The sequence below is a fragment of the Saccoglossus kowalevskii genome, chromosome 20 (genome assembly GCF_978046115.1).
Source record: "Saccoglossus kowalevskii chromosome 20, keSacKowa6.1, whole genome shotgun sequence".
NCBI classification, from domain to species: Eukaryota; Metazoa; Hemichordata; class Enteropneusta; family Harrimaniidae; genus Saccoglossus; species Saccoglossus kowalevskii.
Genome location: NC_140660.1, coordinates 9,650,457 through 9,675,596, shown reverse-complemented (window position 1 = coordinate 9,675,596; position 25,140 = coordinate 9,650,457). Strand labels below are relative to the sequence as shown.

The window sequence follows — 25,140 nt, the reverse complement described above, 5'->3', positions numbered from 1 at the left end:
CGGGCCGGGTATCATTCAAATGTTGTGCATACATTGGACATAATCCGATATTGATGCCCTTCATTTTGTTTTGACTTGTGTATGCGAAGCACACAATGGGAATCTTTACACTTAGTCTGTCAGTATGCGTTTGTACGTGCGTGCATGGTATCAACGTTGTCAGGACTTTCATTCATATTTACACCTCACTATGTTTTCAACGTTTAATCAATATTTAGTCGAATTCAAGTCAAGTTTGCAAAGCTATCCCGTTACTAAACCCGAGCTTTGTAAACATTTCCATGTTAAGTCACATAATATTCAATTATATTGAACTTCTATTAAAAAACAATTCTCTTTATTGTTTAATTGCATTGAATTTATTTTATTTTAATTAAATTCCAATTGAAACGCAATCCTATATAAAAACGAGCTTTAATTGAGTTCATTTCGCAACTATATTGAAAGTTAGTCCAACGTGTGTTGTCACAACGATGGTGTGAATGAAGTAAGTACATGGATGAAGCCTTTATATGATTGAACAATGGAATGTAAACTTGTGTTCAGGACCTAATCTTTGATAAGCCAAGACCAAGTGTTAGACCTTGTACTAAATTGAGTCTCTAAACTGGTTTTAAACGGCCTTTGGCCAAGTTTAACCCCGTTTGTTTTGTTGCTGTTTGTCTGTATCATTTCTCGAGCACGTCTACTGAGCATATGTGCGACTGCTGAAAATCAGCTTTGCAAATTGATAAAAAAATTGCTGACTTTTTTCTGTCACTTGAAACCTTCTGTCCGTCATTTCTTGTGCATGCCTCATTCAAATTTGGTCTTTATACCCGTTTCATGCTCATTTACAGTTAATATGCTAAATATTATCTCAATATTTAAACATAATCTGACTATGCTTTTCATAGTTTGATAAAGTCACTAAAACATTGACAATGACTTGTTATTTCTTAATGTAGTGCTGCATGGCATGCCATTGTGTACATATTATATGTGAATACAATAGTTACTTTGTCTTCTTAGATTATACATGATTATGTCCAACTGTAATCTGATATACTGACTTTACATGACACTGAGTGGGCGCTCAAAGCATGCATTTGGTGCATGATATTATATTACAAATTTTTTGATGAATATGTTCGTATAAGAAACCAAGTTGACTTGTACTTTCTTGATCTTCATAGACTTGTTTCTGTTTTTTTATCTACAGAAGAGCTTGATACAGTCAGTCCAGGAAGGTAATAATTAGATTTTCTTATGATACTACAAACAAAATATCACTCGCTTACATACCTGTAAATTCCAGTGAAAATCGTAATGCCTTGAGGGACGTAGCTATGTCACAGAATGTTCTACGTTTCACGATATATGTTGCGCATATATGTATAATCTTGTTAAACTGTTCCGGAGGATCTCATCAACTAACCAAAAGTACAGTTTTCCGAGAGTTTTCAACCATTTTTGCAACGGTGATAGTTGACAGTTAAAATAGGTTGCCTAAAAACCCGGAACCGGCACCGGAAGGTGAAATTAAAAATATTTGGGCGTGCCTTTCTGGCCAGGGTTCGAAAAGCATTTTGTATTTGTTACCCAATAGAGCTCCAAAAGAGCTAACACATTTGGTTATAATTGGTTTAGGGTTAGGTTAGGTTTTGGTTTGATTATTCGGTTATTTGGTTTGGTTATTTGGCGCACTTCACGCCTTGAGTCGATGTGTTACACTTAAGTCCGATGACGTCCTTGATTTTATGTTAACATGTGACGAATTGTTTTACAACTGACTGGCATGCAAAATAGTTGTAACATTTGTATCTGTGGTGCATGTGATTTGTTCACTTGACGATACCTTGATGCAGGATTAAACCACATCTCTGGTATGTGATAGCCTTCAAATACATTATTATAGGTTTTGATTCAAGTTGACCGATTGCCATTTAAGGTAGAGATGCAGTTTACCTGACAGATATTTTAATTAATTAATTAGGAAACCAAGATGACCTCCCTTGTCCACAAAACTATATATTTTCGGAAAGCTTATTTTATGAATTTTAAAAATGTTTTAGTATTTTTTATGGACACTGTAGTGTGAAATATGCACAAAAATGTGCTTTTTTGGTCAAAAGTGATTTAAAAAAATAGTTCCTAAACCATGCTTCTGTTTCCTGTCAAAATTTGTTTGTGGGTACATCTGTTTACTATGAAGAAAGTGCCATCTTGAAAACTGTCTACGAGTTGTCAATTTTGTAGGGCAGCTGCTCAAATTTCACTACTTCAAGTTTATGCATAAATTAACACCCAGGCTAGTTGTCTGTAGGATTGCTTTAACACTATTCAACTAAAAACAATGCCCCGACGGCGTTTTGAAGATAAACACATTGTCAATCATTAGTGAAAATTTCAAAACGAAAGGTCAAAGCGTCTAGGAGCTATTTTTTAAAGTGAGATAATTGCTAATTTGCATAACAATTCACTCAGTAAGAAGTTTGCTAATGCTCATAATTAAAATGGCTGTAACAGTTCCAAATTTAAATGTATTATCGTTTTGTTAAAAGTTAAATATGGTGCATAATATGGAGATCCCGTCATTTCTTTTTTTCACCATGTTTCTTTTTTATTATTTATGTACAGCCTTGCTAAATCTTGCTAAGCATTCAAAAAGAGAATGTTTGCACCTGTTATTTATATTTTAAAATCGTGTTTTGAGTATGTTCCACTATTCACAATTATACAAAATTTTAACTGTCTATAGCCGAGACTGTTTGGATAATAAAAAGCAAAATACAAATTTCACTCCCAAGTTCCGACAAACCTGCATCTCTACCTTAAGTTTTTTTTCTATATAAATTGTATGGAAATTTGGAAACGTCGTCACACTATTTGTACCAAACCAACATCACTTGCTATCATCTAATTTCACAAAATTCTTTCCTTTCACACACTATTTCTTTTGGGATGTCTGGTATTTAGCTCACAAATCATCAAAAGTCACCGAAAAAGTACGAATTTTATAGTCATAATCAATAACTAGTCATTTTATTTTTATAATGTATTATATTTCTGAATGAGTTCAACCTAAGCTATTATTATTGTGCTTAACGATTGTTTAAAATAGATTACCTGAATCCAAAACACTGATTAGTGAATAATGACTTGAGATGACTTATTAGACCCCATTTGACTAGGGCATGATTGTGTTGTTAATTTGCTGAAGCAGTGTAACATTTCAATTGTCTTGATAGATACAGCTACATGTGTGGAAATGGAATTGGATCTCAGTCACAAAAAACATAAATCTATAGATTTATCAAGACTTGGTCTGTATAAAGACCTGAGGATTTTAAACCTGAAACATAGTGAACTAACGATAGTACCATCTGAGATTGGGGAATGCCATGAATTACAGAAATTAGATCTATCGTTCAATAAGATTTCGAAGATACCAGAATCACTGTATGCATTAGAACAGTTGACAGAACTTAACATGAGGTCGAATGCATTGACTTCTGTACCAGATGAGATTGGTAAATTGAAGAGTATGAAGACATTGAATCTATCATCCAATAAAATTGAGAAGATACCAGCTTCATTGTGTGCATTAGAAAAGTTGACAGAACTTAACATGGGGTCGAATGCATTGACTTCTATACCAGATGAGATTGGTAAATTGAAGAGTATGGAGACATTGGATCTATCTTTTAATAAAATTGACAAGATACCAGATTCATTGTGTGCATTAGAAAAGTTGACAGAACTTTACATGAATGACAATGCATTGACTTCTGTACCAGATGAGATTGGTAAATTGAAGAGTATGAAGACATTGAATCTATCATCCAATAAAATTGAGAAGATACCAGCTTCATTGTGTACATTAGAACAGTTGACAGAACTCGACATGAAATATAATGCATTGACTGCTATACCAGATGAGATTAGTAAATTGAAGAGTATGAATATATTGAATCTAGATAACAATAAAATGGAGAAGATACCAGATTCACTGTGTGCATTACAGCAGTTGACAGAACTTGACATGAATGACAATGCATTGACTTCTATACCAGATGAGATTGGTAAATTGAAGAGTATGGAGACATTGAATCTATCTTTTAATAAAATTGACAAGATACCAGATTCATTGTGTGCATTAGAAAAGTTGACAGAACTTAACATGGGGTCGAATGCATTGACTTCTATACCAGATGAGATTGGTAAATTGAAGAGTATGGAGACATTGGATCTATCTTTTAATAAAATTGACAAGATACCAGATTCATTGTGTGCATTAGAAAAGTTGACAGAACTTTACATGAATGACAATGCATTGACTTCTATACCAGATGAGATTGGTAAATTGAAGAGTATGGAGACATTGGATCTATCTTTTAATAAAATTGACAAGATACCAGATTCATTGTGTGCATTAGAAAAGTTGACAGAACTTTACATAGGATCTAATGCATTGACTGCTATACCAGATGAGATTAGTAAATTGAAGAGTATGAAGATATTGAATCTATATTTTAATAAAATTGACAAGATACCAGATTCATTGTGTGCATTAGAAAAGTTGACAGAACTTTACATAGGATCTAATGCATTGACTGCTATACCAGATGAGATTAGTAAATTGAAGAGTATGAAGATATTGAATCTATATTTTAATAAAATTGACAAGATACCAGATTCATTGTGTGCATTAGAAAAGTTGACAGAACTTAACATGGCGTCGAATGCATTGACTTCTATACCAGATGAGATTAGTAAATTGAAGAGTATGAAGATATTGAATCTAGATAACAATAAAATGAAGAAGATACCAGCTTCATTGTGTGCATTACAACAGTTGACAGAACTTTACATGAATGGCAATGCATTGACTTCTATACCAGATGAGATTAGTAAATTGAAGAGTATGAAGATATTGAATCTATATTTTAATAAAATTGACAAGATACCAGATTCATTGTGTGCATTAGAAAAGTTGACAGAACTTAACATGGCGTCGAATGCATTGACTTCTATACCAGATGAGATTAGTAAATTGAAGAGTATGAAGATATTGAATCTAGATAACAATAAAATGAAGAAGATACCAGCTTCATTGTGTGCATTACAACAGTTGACAGAACTTTACATGAATGGCAATGCATTGACTTCTATACCAGATGAGATTGGTAAATTGAAGAGTATGGAGACATTGAATCTATCTTTTAATAAAATTGAGAAGATACCAGATTCATTGTGTGCATTAGAACAGTTGACAGAACTTAACATGAGGTCGAATGCATTGACTTCTGTACCAGATGAGATTGGTAAATTGAAGAGTATGAAGACATTGAATCTATCATCCAATAAAATTGAGAAGATACCAGCTTCATTGTGTGCATTAGACCAGTTGACAGAACTTATCATGAGATCCAATGCATTGACTGCTATACCAGATGAGATTAGTAAATTGAAGAGTATGAAGATATTGAATCTAGATAACAATAAAATGGAGAAGATACCAGATTCATTGTGTGCATTACAACAGTTGACAGAACTTGACATTAGGTCGAATGCATTGACTTCTATACCAGATGAGATTGGTAAATTGAAGAGTATGAAGATATTGAATCTAGATAACAATAAAATGGAGAAGATACCAGATTCATTGTGTGCATTAGAAAAGTTGACAGACCTCAACATGGAACATAATGCATTGACTGCTATACCAGATGAGATTGGTAAATTGAAGAGTATGACGACATTGAATCTATCTTTCAATAAAATTGAGAAGATACCAGATTCATTGTGTGCAGGTAAGCCAAAACTACAAATGAGATTCAGACTGTAATACCATTCAGTAAGCTTTAAGCGCTTGTGAAATTCCCACATACACATTAATGTCTTTGGTTTTTGTTGCCCTTAAAAGAACATTACAAAAAATAATAATAAAACATCTGAGTAAAATTAGCTATTTCCTGATTTTGTACATCTCTTGTAGTGAAACTGCAGCACCAAACGTTAGACATAGATTATAGTGCACCTGTTTTTAGTCTCTGCTTTGGACAAAGTCCGAAAGTGAGGACTGTTATTTTGGGTCGGTTCGGTCAGTCTATCTGTGAATATATCAGGAGTCATAGCTCACACAGTTGTTGACATATCCTTTTCAAACTTTTTACAAATACATTAGATGTATATTTTTATGTCACAGGCAACTAGCAGCCATTTTGGACATTAAATGTGCTATTTCTGATAATCATATATATCCAGAGATTTTTCTCGTGTTTCCCATTTCCATGACCCTTTAGGGGTAACAACAATGTTTGTCATTTGTAGCTCTATCGATGACAGAGCGGAGCTGTTTGTATGGGTGATTGACCTTCATCCGTCAACAGTTACATTTCAATCTTATTGAAACCTACCAGCTCAATTTGCTTTAGTACTTCGGTACAGGTCACATGTCCTATACCACTTGACATGCGTTTCTTGGAGATACTTCCATATCGTTTGTAACACTATAGTATGTATTTTATATGTCATAAAAGATGCACCATTTTTCGACATGTGCCATGGTATCATTTACTTTGTATACCACAATATAATGAGCAACAATCAGAAGGCAATTTAGAAACATAAAGAATACTATACAGTTTACACTTTTATGTAGTCCTAGAAATTGTCATAAGTCAATATACAATGACTGTTTCTATACTGATTGTATAAACATTCTTATAAACTTATTACCAAGTTTTTTGAATGCATTTTTATTTACCGGTAATGGCACTTGCATTACAGTATTTCATTTCTATAAAAAATTCAAGAGTATACCTAAACGTTTAAAAAATGTTCAAATTTTTTTACAACAGTTTTCGTTTTTATTTTGCAAAAGTATTGCTGATACAATTTCACTAGAAAATATCTCCTCGCTATAATAAGTGAAGAATAGAAATAATTTTGTCCTCAAATATTCAATTACCCATTTATCTGTGTGACCCTGTGCAAAATTAATGCGTTTTCATAAATGTATAGGTTTGATGTATAGGTTTTGGCCATCATGTTCTGATACAAACATAAAATCTTGTCAGTGTAATGATTGAAGAACAGAAATAATTTTGTCCTCAAATATTCATTCACCCATTTATCGCATCTTTGTGGCCCTAAAACAAACACAAATGAGTGTTTTCCGAAAATTTCTGGCAAAATTTAAGTTTTTCATAAATGCATAGGTATGGTAAGTTTTAGCCATCATGTTCTGATTAGTTTTCTTTTTGTCCGGAATTTGTCTAGCAAAAGATTATCCTGCTACCTTAGTGAGCATTCCAGGCTCAGGAACTTTCACACATTCTTCGGTAATGAGAGCTCATGCAAATGAGTAACATATAGATCAATTGGTATATTCACGGACAATTATTAATCGCAATTTACTTAATCCAGATAAAACAGAAATGTGGTGACATTCTGTTCATGTTTCTATTGACTCAACTGAACAGAATATTGGTTTTCTTTCTCATGCATTGCTCTAGTATCTCATTTTGAAAAAAAACACAGTCAACACGGGATGTGAAAGGGCTTTAGTTAAGCTGTTTTCTTTAGAACTGTTCTATTTGCATACCTGATTTGTTTTGCTTTATTATTAACATAAATCAAATTTAATCACGTTGAAACAAAATGTCGGAATATTTCAATAAGAAATTTAATAGTAATTTACTAATTAAAACAAATTGTAGTGTGCTTTTGGAAATTTGTCAACTGTCATGAAATTTAAATTCTGCATTCTTTATATTTATCAGGAATAAAGAAGTTAAAGCTGATTCATCTAAGACTGAACGAAAATAAGTTAAAGGAATTTCCATGGCAGGTTATTGAAGAACTGCCTTTATGCGAGTTATCATTATGTGGAAATAAACTGCAGACAGTACCTGACCACATTGGAAGATTATTACGCTATCATCCTTGCAGGAAATGCAAACGTGTATCACTGATGCATTACAGAAAAACATGTATATACTTTGGTAAGTAATTAAAATCCTATATATTATTACCGACACGAATGTACACTGAATACAGTAGTGTAACCTCTTGTACGAGAATGTGTATGTAAGAATTGTAAGTCAGTAATAACATTCTAGCAGATATGGTATTCAATTGACATTCGTATTACACCATAAGCCATAAGTTTGTTTCTAAGTTAATCTAGCATTGAACAATTCAAGCCATTAGTCAATGAAGTTGAAATCAGGGATAATTGTCTCCTTCTGTTCATTCGCAGTAATGTTCAGAACCTTTATAACCAAATCCATTCATTCGTCACATGTGTCGAGTACTTTGTGTAACATGTGCACAAACAATAGGTTCTGAATGTATTCGAACCAAAACGGCTGACTGACATCCATATTTCTTAGCTCTGCTGTCGAGTCGAGCTGTTCATATAGATAATTACCAGTCCTCTGCCCATAATTGCATTTTAGACTTCTCGAAATATACCAGCTTTGATACTTGGTATGTAGGTACTATGGGTTGATCTATGTTAGATCTGTTCTTTTTGTGGGGATATGTTCAAATCAATTTCTGTTAACAAATGCTATCTTTGACTTCTTGAAAACCGCTAGCACGTGTGCTTTGATATTTCATATGACACCTCCAGTTGACCATAATCAGTTTGTTAATTTTGTGACTTTACCTGTAATTATGTAATTTTAATGAATATTTGTAATTTATAGTAAATGTTATTTTCGACTTTATCTTGAAAATGGCTAGCCCAGTTGCTGCAATATGTATGTGTAGAAAACCTTGGCCAGATTTGTTCAACTTGTAACAATTTTAACTTTCTAATTTGAGGCTATTTTCAATTGTAAAACACATTGTATAGACTAGAGCTATATCAGCCAACAGGTCAAAATTCATAAATAACAAAATTTTATCTTGAAATGTATACAACAAATTATGACTATGAGGAAAGTTGTATATCCTTGTAAAATAACCAATAAGTGAGTTTATGCATTATATGCAAATTAACACATTACCCCGTGACCAACATGTAGGCTGTCAGCTGTCAATGTGTTAAGTTGAACAAATCCCTTGTCACATGGAAATATGTTTGAAATCCTCTATATCTTCATGTGTATAACCAAGTTTGTTTGTTAATGGATGGAATCATGAATAAATTGCTAGTTAGTCATTGGGTACAAACTTATTTCATACCCACGTTTCAATCTCTCACAATTGTGAAATGCCGAAATAACAAATAACACACTTACAATTATACTAGATACATACATTTTACTTAGTTTTTTAGTTTGAATATCGAAATGGCATAACAATGAGAAATAATATATCCCATAAAATTGTTCACCATGTTATATTGAATTTCAAATTGGTCTAATAACACCGAAGCAGCCTATTATTCCATCTCAATTACGGAACGTAACAAGGTAAATCTTACTGTAAGGTACTATAGCATGCTAGAGACGTCCAACAAAATACAGATATAAGGCAGCCGAAATCAAATATATAATATATTGGTATTAAAGCAATAATTACATTAATAATTAAATGAAGTAACGGAGAACTCAATAACGCAGGAATAACAACGTCAAATACTACTTTACTTGTTGACCCAGTTCCATATGATGATGTTAGTTGTGTAGCACGATTTAATATCTAGATGTTGTTTGACATTGGATTTTGTACAGATGACAGCTATGGAGATTCGGCAACTTCACCATGTAGGATACTATAGCTGGTAGAAGCACGTGTAGCTTGTAACGGATTTTCCTACCTATCATGAGATGGCAACACACGTCTCAAGATGCTAATTGTGACAGGTAGCAGGAAAAATGTTAATTTATTCAGGAAGATTTCATTTTCAAATAGTCACACATATCAAATCTATCAAATACAGACAGCGTCATCTCTGGCCAAAATGACTAAACGTAATAAACAAACTGGCAAAATATACACTCCAACTTTTCGAGTTATGTTACTGCGCGATTACTATTTTTATTATGTTATTAAATTCCACAAGAACATTTTTCAGGGGTGCAGCATCACTACATCCGAGAGACTTTGCCTATCAGAGGCAACAATGTGAAACAAAATGCTATTTATATTTGCAGTTTTTAATACACACTCGTTGGTAACAAATATTATCAAATATGGTGCATGCTGGGTGACAAAGGGGAATCTCATCGAGATCCAGGATAGCAGCGCGGAGTGAATGGTTATTCATTAATGAGTAAAAACAATGTCTTTATGTGTGATTTCCAAGATAAAGTTCTCAATTTTGTCAGCTGGTAATTTTACCGTGTTCAGTGTTACAATACAGATCAACGGAAAATTATTTACTTTAGATTTGAAGTGGAAAAATAACAAAATATTGCGTTGAAATTGTTTTCAATTCTGTCCACAATGCGAAAAGCAATGAAATATATGCACCAAAAGAAAATAAACAAACAAACAAATAAATATATGACATTGTTTTATCCGGAAATGAAATTGTACTATCTGGTCTTATATTCCACATACGCGAAAGATTCATATATGATATATGTTCAAGTACTACAAACAGAAAAAAATACTGACAAAATACTGATTTGTAACTGGAAAAGTAGAGTTGAAAGGTTAAAACATTAATGTTGCTAGATAAAGGATTCATAGGTTTTGATTGTAAGATTCATGGTCATGCAAGTTATTTACAGTATTGATTGTCTGCAGTCAATCATATGACCTAAACCTAACAGACTAAACCCTAAAAAGGTATGAAAAGTGTTTCGAACGTGGAGACTTATAGTTTACCATCGTGCATGTGTTCATTCATCAGTGCGGCATGTGTATTGTACATGTAAGACATACCATTTAATAATATGAATACATTTTTAGATGCAGGATATAGTACCAAATGGCGGATGAGGAGACGACGAGGCATGACAACTGATCTAAGTACAAAAGGCAAGTTGCATTTGAACATGATAAAAAGCATCTCACCTCACACTCGCAGATTGTATCATATAACATTTCTTTGAGACAGCTAGGTCTTGAAGTTCACAGATAGTTATAGAAGACGACTAGGTTGGTATATTTTATTGACATGCATATAACAATATTTACTGTAAAAATATGGTATTCATATATTTTGGTTTGACCATATAGCCTGATGTAATATTGGTCTAGTAATCCTAAAGTAGACATAACATATGTATGACATATAGTTGAGAAAGACTAGGTAGGTTTATTAACATAAATACGGAAACGTAACCTGTACGAACTATTTACTGAACTTTTATGGTTATTCATTTATTTTGGTTTGACCATAGAGCCTGATGTCATATTGGTCTAGTAATCCTAAAGTAGACGTGCCTCAACAATTTTTCAGATGATCTTGTTATGAAATTAATCTCTATAAATCACATTGTACCAAACCACAAAATTGTCTCTTATTATCTTATAGGGTTTAACATTTATTCAAAATAGATTATCTCAGTAAAAAACCTAGATGGGCGAATAATGTTAATGACTTGAGATCACTTTATTAGTTTCCATTTGACACGGTCTGGCGTTTTTGTTCATGTGTTATAACAGTGTAACATTTCAATTGTCTTCATAGATACAGCTACACATGTGGGAATGAAATTGGATCTCAGCTATGGAAAACATAAATCTATAGATTTATCAAGACTTGGTTCGTATAAACACCTGAGGATGTTAAACCTGGAACATGGTGAACTAACGATAGTACCATCTGAGATTGGGGAATGCCATAAATTACAGAAATTAGAGCTATCGTTCAATAAGATTGCGAAGATACCAGATTCATTGTGTGCATTAGAAAAGTTAACAGAAATTAACATGGGGTCTAATGCATTAACTTCTATACCAGATGAGATTGGTAAATTGAAGAGTATGAAGACATTGAATCTATCGTTCAATAAGATTGCGAAGATACCAGATTCATTGTGTGCATTAGAACAGTTGAGAATACTTAACATGAATGGCAATGCATTGACTGCTATACCATCAGGTAAGCCAACATTGACCAATCAATCAAAGAGTATGACAATATTGTATCTATGTCACAAAAATATCGAGAAAATAACAGATTCTCTGTGTACATTATAACAACTGACAAAACTACAAATGAGATTCAGACTGTAATACCATTCAGTAAGCTTTAAGTGCTTTAAAAAATCCCACATACACATTAATGTCTTTGGTTTATGTTGTCCTTAAAAAGAACATTACAAAAAATAATAAAACATCTGAGTAAAATTAGCTATTTCCTGATTTTTGACATCTCTTGTAGTGAAACTGCAGCACCAAACGTTAGACATAGATAATGGTGCATCTGTTTTTAGTCTCTGCTTTGGAATGTCCGAAAGTGAGGAATATTATTTTGGGTCGGATCGATCAGTCTATCTGTGAATATATCAGGAGTCATAGCTCACACAGTTGTTGACATATATCCTTTTCAAACTTTTTACAAATACATTAGATGTATTTTTTTTATTTCACAGGCAACTAGCAGCCATTTTGGACATTAAATGTGCTATTTCTGATAATCATATATATCCAGAGATTTTTCTCGTGTTTCCCATTTCCATGACCCTTTAGGGGTAACAACAATGTTTGTCATTTGTAGTTCTATCGATGACAGAGCGGAGCTGTTTGTATGGATGATTGACCTTCATCCGTCAACAATTACATTTCAATCTTATTGAAACCTACCAGCTCAATTTGCTTTAGTACTTCGGTACAGGTCACATGTCCTATACCACTTGAGATGCGTCCCTTGGAGATACTTCCATATCGTTTGTAACACTATAGTATGTATTTTATATGTCTTAGAAGATGCACCATTTTTCGACATGTGCCATGGTATCATTTACTAAGTTGCCAAAAATATAATGAGCAGCAATCAGAAGGCAATTTAGAAACATAAAGAATACTATACAGTTTACACTTTTATGTAGTCCTAGAAATTGTCATAAGTCAATATACAATGACTGTGTCTATACTGATTGTATAAACATTCTTATAAACTTATTACCAAGTTTTTTGAATGCATTTTTATTTACCGGTAATGGCACTTGCATTACAGTATTTCATTTCTATAAAAAATTCAAGAGTATACCTAAACGTTTGAAAAATGTTCCACTTATTTTACAACATTTTTTTTAAATTTTGCAACAGTATTGTTGATACAAGTTCACTAGAAAAAATCTTGTCGCTATAATAAGTGAAGAATAGAAATAATTTTGTCCTCAAATATTCAATTACCCATTTATCTGTGTGACCCTAAAACAAAGACAAATAAGTGTTTCAGGCAAAATTAATGAGTTTTCATAAATGTATAGCTTTGATGTATAGGTTTTGGCCATCATGTTCTGATACAAACATAAAATCTTGTCAGTGTAATAATTGAATAAAAGAAAGAATTTTGTTCTCAAATATTCATTCACCCATTTACTTATTTATCGCATCTTTGTGGCCCGCAAATAAGTGTTTTTCGAGAATGTCTGGCAAAATTTAACTTTTTCATAAATGTATAGGTTTGGTAAGTTTTAGCCATCATGTTCTGATTAATTTTCTTTCTGTCCAGAATTTGTCTAGCAAAAGACTATCCTGCTACCTTAGTGAGCATTCCAGGCTCAAGAACATTCACACATTCTTCGGTAATGAGAGCTCATGCAAATGAGTAACATATAGATCAAAATGTATATTCACGGACAATTATTAATCACAATTTACTTAATCCAGATAAAACAGAAATGTGGTGATATTCTGTTCACTTTTCCATTGACTCAACTGAACAGAATATTGGTTTTCTTTCTCATGCATTGCTCTAGTATCTCATTTTGAAAAAAACAGTCATCAACATGGGATGTGAAAGGGCTTTAGTTAAGCTGTTTTCTGTAGAACTGTTCTATTTGCATATCTGATTTGTTTTGCTTTATTATTAACATAAATCAAATTTGATCACGTTGAAACAAAATGTCGAAATATTTGAATAAATATAATAGTAATTTACTATTTAAAAAAAATTGTAGTGTGTTTTTGGAAATTTGTCAACTGTCATGAAATTTAAATTCTGCATTCTTTATATTTACCAGGAATAAAGAAGTTAAATCTGATTCGTCTACAACTGAACGACAATAAGTTAAAGGATTTTCCATGGCAGATTATTGAAGAATTGCCTTTCTTGTACAAGTTATCGTTATGTGGAAATGAACTGCAGACAGTACCAGACCACATTGGAAGATTATTACGCTATCATCCTTGCGAGGTATGCGAACACAGATTACGGATGCATTACAGAAAACCATGTATATGCTTTGGTAAGTAATTAAACTCCTATATATTGTTACCGATACCAATGTACACTAAATACAGTAACCTCTTGTATGAGAATGTACATGTAAGAATTGTGAGTCAGTAATAACATTCTAGCAGTTATGGTATTCAATTGGCATTCGTATTACACCATATGCCATAAGTTTGTTTCTTAGTTAATCTAGCATTGAACAATTCAAGCCATTAGTCAATGAAGTTTAAATCAGGGATAATTGTCTCCTTCTGTTCATTCAGAGTAATATTCAGAACCTTTATAACCAAATCCATTCATTTGTCACATATGTCGAGTACTTTGTGTAACATGTGCACAAACAATATGTTCTGAATGTATTCGAACCAAAACGGCTGACTGACATACATAATCCTTAGCTCTGCTGTCGAGTCGAGCTGTTCATATAGATAATTACCAGTCCTCTGCCCATAATTGCATTTCAGACTTCTCGAAATCTACCAGCTTGGATACTTGGTATGTAGGTACTATGGGTTGACCTATGTTAGATCTGTTCTTTTTGTGGGGATATGTTCAAATCAATTTCTGTTAACAAATGCTATATTTGACTTCTTTAAAACCTCTAGCATGTGTGCTTTGATATTTCATATGACACCTCCAGTTGACCATAATCAGTTTGTTAATTTTGTGACTTTACCTGTAATTATGTAATTTTAATGAATATTTGTAATTTATAGTAAATGTTATTTTCCACTTTATCTTGAAAATAGCTAGCCCAGTTGCTGCAATATGTATGTGTTGAAAACCTTGGTGGATCTTGGTCAGATTTTGTAACAATTTTAACTTTCTAATGTGATGCTATTTTCAATTGTAAAACACAATGTATAGACTAGAGCTATATCAGCCAACGGACCGAAATTCATAAATAGCATAATTTTATCTTGAAATGTATACAACAAATTATGACTATGAGGAAAGTTGTATATCCTTGTAAAATAACCAATAAGTGAGTTTATGCATTATATGCAAATTAACACATTACCCCGTGACCAACATATAGGCTGTTAGTTGTCAATGTGTTAAGTTAAACAAATCTCGTGTCACATGAAAATATATTTGAGATCCTATATATCTTCATGTGTATAACCAACATTTTCTGTTTATGGGTGGAATCATGAATAAATTGCTAGTTGGCCATTGGATACAAACTTATTTTATACCCACGTTTCAATCTCTCGCAATTATGAAACGCCAAAATAACACACTTACAATTATACTAGATCCATACATTTTACTTTGTTTTTAATTTGAATATCGAAATGGCATTAAAACGAGAAAAAAATATATCCCATAAAATTGTTGACCATATTATATTAAATTTCAAATTGGTCTAATATCACCGAAGCAGCCTATTATTCCCCCTCAATTACTGACTATAACAAGATAAATCTTACTGTGAGAAACTATAGCATGGTAGAGATGTCAAACATAATACAGATATAAGGTAGCCAAAATCAAATATATAATATATTGGTATTAAAGCAATATTTACATTAATAATCAAATGCAGTAACGGAGAACTCAATAACATAGGAATAACAACGTCAAATACTACTTTACTTGTTGACCCAGTTCCATATGATGTTAGTTGTATAGCACGATTTAATATCTTGATGTTGGTTGACAATGGATTTTGCACAGGTGACGGTTTGACAAACAACAGACAGCTATGTAGATTCGGCAACTTCACCATGTAAGATACTATAGCTGGTAGAAGCACGTGTAGCTTGTAACGGATTTTCCTACCCAAAGTATCATGAGATGGCAACACACATCTCAAGATGCTAATTGTGACAGGCAGCAGGAAGAATGTTAATTTATTCAGGAAGATTTCATTTTCAAATAGTCACACATATCAAATCTGTCAAATACGGACAGCGTCATCTCTGGCCAAAATGACTAGACGTAATAAACAAACTGGCATAATATACACTCCAACCTTTCGATTTAAGCTACCACCAAATGACCTGTGACACTGACCTACAAATTATATCATGAACAATTAACGGTAAAATACGTATGTTACTGTGCGAATATTATTATTTTTATTATGTTATTAAATTCCACACAAACATTTTTCAGAGGTGCAGCATCGCTAAATCCGAGAGACTTTGCCTATCAGAGACAACAATGTGGCAAATAAATGCACAGCAACTATTTGCCGTTTTTAATACTCGCTTGCTGGTAACAAATATTATCAAATATAGTGCATGCTGGGTGACAATCGAGATCCAGGATAGCAGCGCGGAGTGAATGGTTATTCCTCAAGGAGTAAAAACAATGTTTTTTTGTGTGATTTCCAGCATAAGGTTCGCAATTCTGTCAGCTGGTAATTTTACTGTGTTCAGTGTTTCAATACAGATCAATGGAAAATTATTTACTTTAATTTTGAAGCGCAAAAATAACAAAATATTGCGTTAAAATTGTTTTCAATCCTGTCCACAATGCGAAAAAGCAATGAAATATATGCACCAAAAGAAAATAAACAAACAAATAAATATATGACATTGTTTTATACGGAAATGAAATTGTGCTATCTCGTCTTATATACCACATATGCGAGAAATTAATATAGGGAATATGTTCATGTTCTACAATCAGAAAAAAATACCACTGACATGATTTGTAACTGGAAAAGTAGAGTTGAAAGTTTAAAACATTAATGTTGCTAGATAAAGAATTCACATGTTTTGATTGTCAGATTCATGGTCATGCAAGTTATTTACAGTATTGATTTTCTGCAGTCAATCATTTGACCTAAACCTAACCAACTAGACACTAAAAGGTTCCGACCAGTGTTTCGAACATGAAGACTTGTGTTTATCCATCAGTGTGGCATGTGTATTGTACATATAACATACCATTATTAATATGAATACATTTTTTGATGCAGAATATACTACCGAATGGTGGATGGAGGGACGAGCAGCCATGAAAACTGATCTAAGTGCAACAGGCAAGTTGCATTTTAACATAATAAAATTGACATCTCACATGATTCACAAATCACATAAACTACAAATCATTGGCTTACTCATTTATAGAGCAGCCATGCATCTACAAGACTCATCAATCTGGAAATCATTGGTTTTAATCAAGCATGTTGCTACTCGGCAGGATTCCCCATTTGTTACATAATGTAAGGGAAGTTGTACTTTTCATTCGAATCATATGATAACAGATAATGTTGACTGAACACTGCCCTCTATTTAAGGTTATTGGAAAATAGGAGTGAACAAAAATGCTCTATTGGGGGTTGGGTTGTGTGTTGTTACAGTGTAAAAGTGTTATGCATCTTCTTTTGTAAAGCAGGTCACTTCTACTGATATGCCCAGATCAATTAGAGCAAAATTGAAATGCCGGAATTGATCAAAGCCACATCTCTTGATGACTGGTTCTATCAAAGCCACATTTCTAGATGACTGCATCGATCAGAGCCACATCCCTTGATGACTGCATCGATCAGAGCCAAATATCTTGATGACTGCATCGATCAGAGCCACATCTCTTTTTGACTGGATCGATGAGAGCCACATCTATTGATTATTGGATCGATCAGAGCCACATCTCATGATGACTGGATCGATTAGCGCCACATCCCTTGATGACTGGAACGATCAAAGCCACATCTCTTGATGACTGGTTCTATCAGATCCACATCTCTTAATGACTGGTTCGATCAGAGGCACATTTCATGATGACTGGATCGATCAGAGCCACATCTTTTGATGACGGCATCGATCAGAGCCACATCTCTTGATGACTGGTTCGATCAGAGCCACATCTCTTGATGACTGGTTCGATCAGAGCCACATCTCTTGATGACTGGTTCTATCAAAGCCACATCTCTTGATGACTGGATCGATCAGAGCCACATCTCGTGATGACTGGTTCTTTCAAACCCACGTATCTTGATGACTGGATCGATCAGAGCCACATCTCTTGATTACTGGTTCTTTCAAACCCACGTATCTTGATGACTGGATCGATCAGAGCCACATCTCTTGATGACTGCAGCGATCAGAGCCACATCTCATGATGACTGCAGCGATCAGAGCCACATCTCTTGATGACTGCAGCGATCAGAGCCACATCTCTTGATGACTGCAGCGATCAGAGCCACATCTCTTGATGACTGCAGCGATCAGAGCCATATCTCTTGATGACTGCAGCGATCAGAGCCATATCTCTTGATGACTGCATCGATCAGAGCCACATATCTTGATGACTTGATCCATCAGAGCCACATCTCTTCATGACTGGTTCTATCAAAGCCACATCTCTTCATGACTGCATCGATCAGAGCCACATCTCTTCATGACTGCATCGATCAGAGCCACATCTCTTGATGACTGAATCGATCAGAGCCACATCTCTTGATGACTGAATCGATCAGAGCCACAAATCTTGATGAATGGTTCGATCAGAGCCACAAATCTTGATGAATGGTTCGATCAGAGCCACATCTCTTGATGGCTGGTTCGATCAGAGCCACATCTCTTGATGACTGGTTCGATCAGAGCCACATCTCTTGATGACTGGTTCGATCAGAGCCACATCTCTTGATGACTGATTCGATCAGAGCCACATCTCTTGATGACTGGTTCTATCAGAGCCACATCTCTTGATGGCTGCATCGATCAGAGCCACATCCCTTGATGACTGAATCGATCAGAGCCACAAATCTTGATGAATGGTTCTATCAGAGCCACATCTCTTGATGACTGATTCGATCAGAGCCACATCTATTGATGACTGGTTCTATCAAAGCCACATCTCTTGATGACTGGTTCTATCAGAGCCACATCTCTTGGTGACTGCATCTATCAGAGCCACATCTCTTGATGACTGAATCGATCAGAGCCACAAATCTTGATGAATGGTTCTATCAGAGCCACATCTCTTGATGACTGATTCGATCAGAGCCACATCTCTTGATGACTTGTTCTATCAGAGCCACATCTCTTGATGACTGCATCGATCAGAGCCACATCTCTTGATGACTGCATCGATCAGAGCCACATCTCTTGATGACTGAATCGATCAGAGCCACATCTCTTGATGGCTTGATCGATCAGAGCCACAAATCTTGATGGCTGGTTCGACCAGAGCCACATCTCTTGATGACTGGTTCTATCAAAGCCATATCTCTTGATGACTGGTTCTATCAGAGCCACATCTCTTGACGACTGGTTCTATCAGAGCCACATCTCTTGATGACTGATTCGATCAGAGCCACATCTCTTGTTGACTGAACACTGTTCTCTATTTAAGGTTATTGGAAAATAGGAATGAACAAAAATGCTCTATTGGGGTTGGGTTGTGTGTTGTTACAGTGTAAAAGTGTTATGCAACCTTCTTTTTTAAAGCAGGTCACTTCTACTGATATGCCCAGATCAATTAGAGCAAAATTGTAATGCCGGAATTGATCAGAGCCACTTCTATTGATGACTGGATCGATCAGAGCCACATCTCTTGATGACTGGATCGATCAGAGCCACATCTCTTGATGACTGGTTCGATCAGAGCCACATCTCTTGATGACTGGTTCGATCAGAGCCACATCTCTTGATGACTGGTTCGATCAGAGCCACATCTCTTGATGACTGGTTCCATCAGAGCCGCATCTCTTGATGACTGGTTCGATCTGAGCCACATATCTTGATGACTGAATCGAACAGAGCCACATCTCTTTTTGACTGGTTCTATCAAAGCCACATCTCTTGATGACTGAATCGATCAGAGCCACATCTCTTGATGACTGAATCGATCAGAGCCACATCTCTTGATTATTGGATCGATCAGAGCCACATCCCTTGATGACTGGAACGATCAAAGCCACATCCCTTGATGACTGGAACGATCAAAGCCACATCTCTTGATGACTGGTTCGATCAGATCCACATTTCTTAACGACTGGTTCGATCAGAGGCACATTTCCTGATGACTGGATCGATCAGAGCCACATCTCTTGATGATGGCATCGATCAGAGCCACATCTCTTGATGACTGGTTCGGTCAGAGCCACATCTCTTGATGACTGGTTCGGTCAGCGCCACATCTCTTGATGACTGGTTCTATTAAAACCACATCTTTTGATGACTGCATCGATCAGAGCCACATCTCTTGATGACTGGTTCTTTCAAAGCCACATCTATTGATGACTGGATCGATCAGAGCCAAATATATTGATGACTGGATCGATCAGAGCCAAATATCTTGATGACTGGATCCATCAGAGTCACATCTATTGATGACTGGATCGATCAGAGCCACATCTCTTGATGACTGGTTCAATCAGAGCCACATCTCTAGTTGACTAAATCGATCAAAGCCACATCTCTAGTTGACTACATCGATCAGAGCCACATCTCTTAATGACTGAATCGATCAGAGCCTCTTCTCTTAATGACTGAATCTATCAGAGCCACTTCTCTTAATGACTGAATCGATCACAGCCACATCTCTTGATGACTGAATCGATCAAAGCCACATCTCTTGATGGCTGGATAAATCAGAGCCACAAACCTTGATGGCTGGATTGATCAGAGCCACATAACCTGAATACTGGATCGATCAGAGCCACATTTCTTGATGACTTGTTCTTTCAAACCCACATCTCTTGATTACTGGGTAGATCATCTGAATTGCACTGTTTCACGAAAGCCAGTCATTCATAATGACCCATGAAACTGTGTTTCACTGCAGTTAAATTGGGTCATTTGATTGGGCGCACCATGGGCGCACCATGGCACCAGCAATCAGTGTTGCTGTGTCATAAATTGAAGATCCGAGGTTCATGACAGATTATAACAATGGCGGCGTGTAGGCTCTGTGCTGATTCACGGGGAGTCAAGAACAAAAGGTCTATGTTCTTGATACGTTTCCAATTGTTGTTATTCCAATGTTGAAAATTGTCTGTGGACAAGTGAATAAAGACTATGGAAAGAAAAAGCTAGCAACACGTTTATTTCTATATTCAACCAAGCTAGCGCCACGATTTCACCAATTAATATGTCGTTTCTATCATGAGTTCTGATTCGATAAATCAAATGAGCCCAATTGAATCTTATAATTGTTTGAGTTTGAGGATTTGCTACATACCGTAAATCGTGGTGAAATCTGCCAAGGGTTAATGTTGAGGCTTTGGCCGAATATATAGTCCTTGGCTGGTGAAGATGGGTCGATCAGAGCCATATCTAACGATGACTGTATCGATCATAGCAACATATCTTGATTACTGGATCGATCAGATCCTTATCTTTATATGCCCAGACTTAGTAGAGCCACATTATTTGACATGCCTGGATAAATCAAAGTCAGTTTTCTTGATACCAGAATCATTCATGTTCAAATTTCATATTATAGCATACATTTTATTTTAAGATAAGATAAAAGTTTATAATAACAATGACATGATTTGAACCTAACTCAAACTAAACAATGTGAAAAGTGGTGAATTCACACTGATATATATATACTATTTTTTAAAGACTACGCTAAAAGAAAATGGTTGAGATGACAGAAACCACTACAATCCTCCCTGTCAAGGAGATCAAACCTAAAGAATAATCTATCCTGGTAAGTTTAGTTTTTTTATTTTTACAAATATCTTAGCATGTAACTGTATTGCTTTCATATTTACACCCCTACCTTGTATGGTTCTCAGTTTTATTCATACATACCTTAGATATTTTCGATAATATTTTCTGTCACGAAAACTTAATATGTCATCAGTCATTTGTCAGGAATGTCTCAATTGATTTTATTCATGTGGATTTTATTATCATATGTCTAAGCGTTTGCCTGACATGCTTTGAACGATTTAGTTCAAAGTAAGACGTGATGGTATTGATGGAGTTTTGTTTTTCATTTCGATGACCTCTGGTTGACTCGGGGAAACAGCATTTGAAACATCTCAGGTAAAGACATTTTAAAATGCCACAGCCATTTCGCAGACATGCCATGCTTGATTCAATTCAAACTTCAAATTGTTTGAACGTCACACATGATGGGTTACCGATGCATATCATTTTTCGATGTATTTTTTTCATTCAAAATGGCCGGTTGTTTAATATTTTATTTAAACATTAGATGGTAGTGTGAATATTACTTGTGATCAGATTCATTGTCTATGCAGGTCCCTCATCTAATATTTGGATGGTCTACATTAACAAAACTTACTGTATATCATATGAACTGAGCTTGTTTCCCGAGCTTGTTTTAGTTAATTATATCTACGACTATGTTTTCTTTCATTAACGTCTTATTAGCAGATATTTGTGCAGCATTTTCTTGTAATTAGTAAGAATACAAACCCAACAAATAATGTAGATCCATAGAATAAGTTTTGTAGTGATGTGTTTATTATTTTTTGTTATACCCTAGATATGTAGCCCAAGACACAACTCAAGACTGCCTTTGAGGACAAATGTATAAACTCACAGGAATAGAAAGACAAATGATTTACCACCTTTTGCTGTTTTGTGTACATCGAAAAAGGCATATAATGAAAGTTTATATCTAATGAAAACAATATTGGTACTTATGTTCCTATGTGCAACTTGTAGAAGTGATATTTCCTCATCCAAATAGTGGATTGATTCTGTTGTAAGTATTTAACCTTTCATCGTATTGCAAACTATTGTATTCTGTATTTGAAACTATGGAAGTAGTTATGTTAACCTGTGCAAACTAGGGACAACGTCAAAAGTTCGATGTAGATTAAAGACTCAATTTTTTGTCAATACTATCCCACTTAAGCCTTAAGTCCATAATATTAATTAACGACACAATGTTGTTAGGAGTGGTACAAAACCATGTTTTTTATTATAATATACAGATTCAATAATTGGTGTATCACGTGTCAAATAGCAAAATAAATTAACAGATTAGATCTTTTGAAGAGTTTATTGTTAACAAAGACTCATTTATAATAAAAATGATTTTATCAAACAGAAACGTTTCAGAGCCACACTAAAGTAATAAGATCTGGCATTGGTATTTTGACATTAAGTGATGAAGTGACATATAACTGCTCAAATCCGATACTTAAAATGATTTGTTGAAATATTTAATCAGAGATTTATCCTTGTATATCATGACCATGATTTTAATAATATTGATTTGAATTTACTTTGTTGCTTAAATGAGACTGTGAAATATTTAATCAGAGATTCTTCATTGTATATCATGGCCATGATTTTGATAATATCGATTTGAATACACTTTGTTGCTTAAATGAGACTAATGATTCAATTGAAAGTTGTGAAATATTTAATCAGAGATTCTTCATTGTACATCATGGCCATGATTTTGATAATATCGATTTGAATACACTTTGTTGCTTAAATGAGACTAACGATTCAATCGAAAGTTGTGAAATATTTAATCAGAGATTCTTCATTGTATATCAAGGTCATGATTTTGATAATATTGATTTTAATACACTTTGTTGCTTAAATGAGACTAATGATTCGATCGAGAGCTGTGAGATATTTAATCAGAGATTCTTCATTGTATATCACGGCAATGATTATGATAATATCGATTTGAATACATTGTATTCTTCAGTTCAATGATCACAGTAGAGCGTTACATTTCTGTGTCTTGTGTGGTAAGTTCATTTTAATAGTGTGTTTGTATTTGGGATGAATTGTGTTTTACATACAATGTAAATAAAATAAATTTTCAATTTAGTGCAAATGTGATCGTCCAGTATAAAATTCTGCGACTAATTTTCGAATATATTGTATACTGCTCTGTACTTTTAATGTTTTAAATACTGTATTTTTGTTGAAGGTGATATTTTAGGTGTGTTAGTTTTCAGTTTTTCTGAGAGATACTCCCATTTTTACATCAATGATGTTTGGGGTGACACTTACGCTCAGATTGAAGTCATCTAGATCTGACCAATTTCATGACGGAGGGGTTAACATTTAATAAAAATGAATATGTGTTCAGTTCAGAAGATGAATTGCCCTTTGTCTTTCATCCTAGACATAGTTTAGGGGGCATGCCGTTTGTTACTGAAGACAACCTTTTACTGACCCTTATTTTATTTCTATATATCATTGTGAACAACATATTTACATAGTCTTATGTGCTCTTTTGGTAACTCATTATGCATTGGGGCAGCTACATCTACAGCAGAGATTCAGGATCACATTATAAAGGTACCAGGTCGATGGTCTTCTGATACCTACTTGTACATTCATACCTCAGAAAAATCAGACAAATCTGCATTCTACTTCAATCAACATTTTATAATTTAACTTGTGTAATTAGTTAGATAAGTATCGTTTTGTGAATAGACTGCACTGTCAACCGATTAGTGTTATATGTACGGTTATATCTACAGCTACATAACCTATTTCACAGAGCTTTCAGCTACAATAGCCAACCTATAGATTCCCTTGTTCACTCATGTTAATTAATTTTTTTTCATTGGTTTTTGATTGGTGCTGTTTTGCGGTCAGTAAATTTATTCACTGGACAACTAATTTATTTGATTACATGATATCATCTTGACAATTTCTATTTTTCCCACCTCACCTCTCAAGGTTGGTTAGTAGATAAATGAAGAAATGAAGGGCACTTGCTGATGAAAACCCAGATTTTTCTATAAATAAAAACGTTTTATATTCAATGTTGAACAATTCATATATTAATTACAGTTGTTAGAGGTTTTTAAAAATGGTCATTTTATATTTGGGTTTTATCTAAAAAACAATTTTTATCTATCGTATATGTTATATTGGTGTAGGTGTGCGATAAACAATAAATAAATATTTCATTTAAAAGTA

General features: G+C 34.3%; 1 protein-coding gene across 1 annotated transcript in view; it reads left to right on the top strand.

Annotated features, from left to right (window-relative positions):
* LOC144350293 (uncharacterized) overlaps window positions 1-25,140 on the top strand; it is a 56,830-nt gene extending 31,690 nt beyond the window's left edge. Inside the window, exons 9-17 of the mRNA XM_085494359.1 lie at window positions 1,202-1,229; window positions 3,231-5,795; window positions 7,770-7,991; window positions 10,858-10,926; window positions 11,582-11,995; window positions 14,085-14,309; window positions 17,229-17,291; window positions 21,829-21,916; window positions 22,724-25,140. Of these exons, the coding sequence (XP_085350485.1) occupies window positions 1,202-1,229; window positions 3,231-5,795; window positions 7,770-7,991; window positions 10,858-10,926; window positions 11,582-11,995; window positions 14,085-14,309; window positions 17,229-17,291; window positions 21,829-21,857 (3,615 nt within the window). The 3' untranslated portion in view covers window positions 21,858-21,916; window positions 22,724-25,140. The remainder of the gene's footprint in view (window positions 1-1,201; window positions 1,230-3,230; window positions 5,796-7,769; window positions 7,992-10,857; window positions 10,927-11,581; window positions 11,996-14,084; window positions 14,310-17,228; window positions 17,292-21,828; window positions 21,917-22,723) is intronic.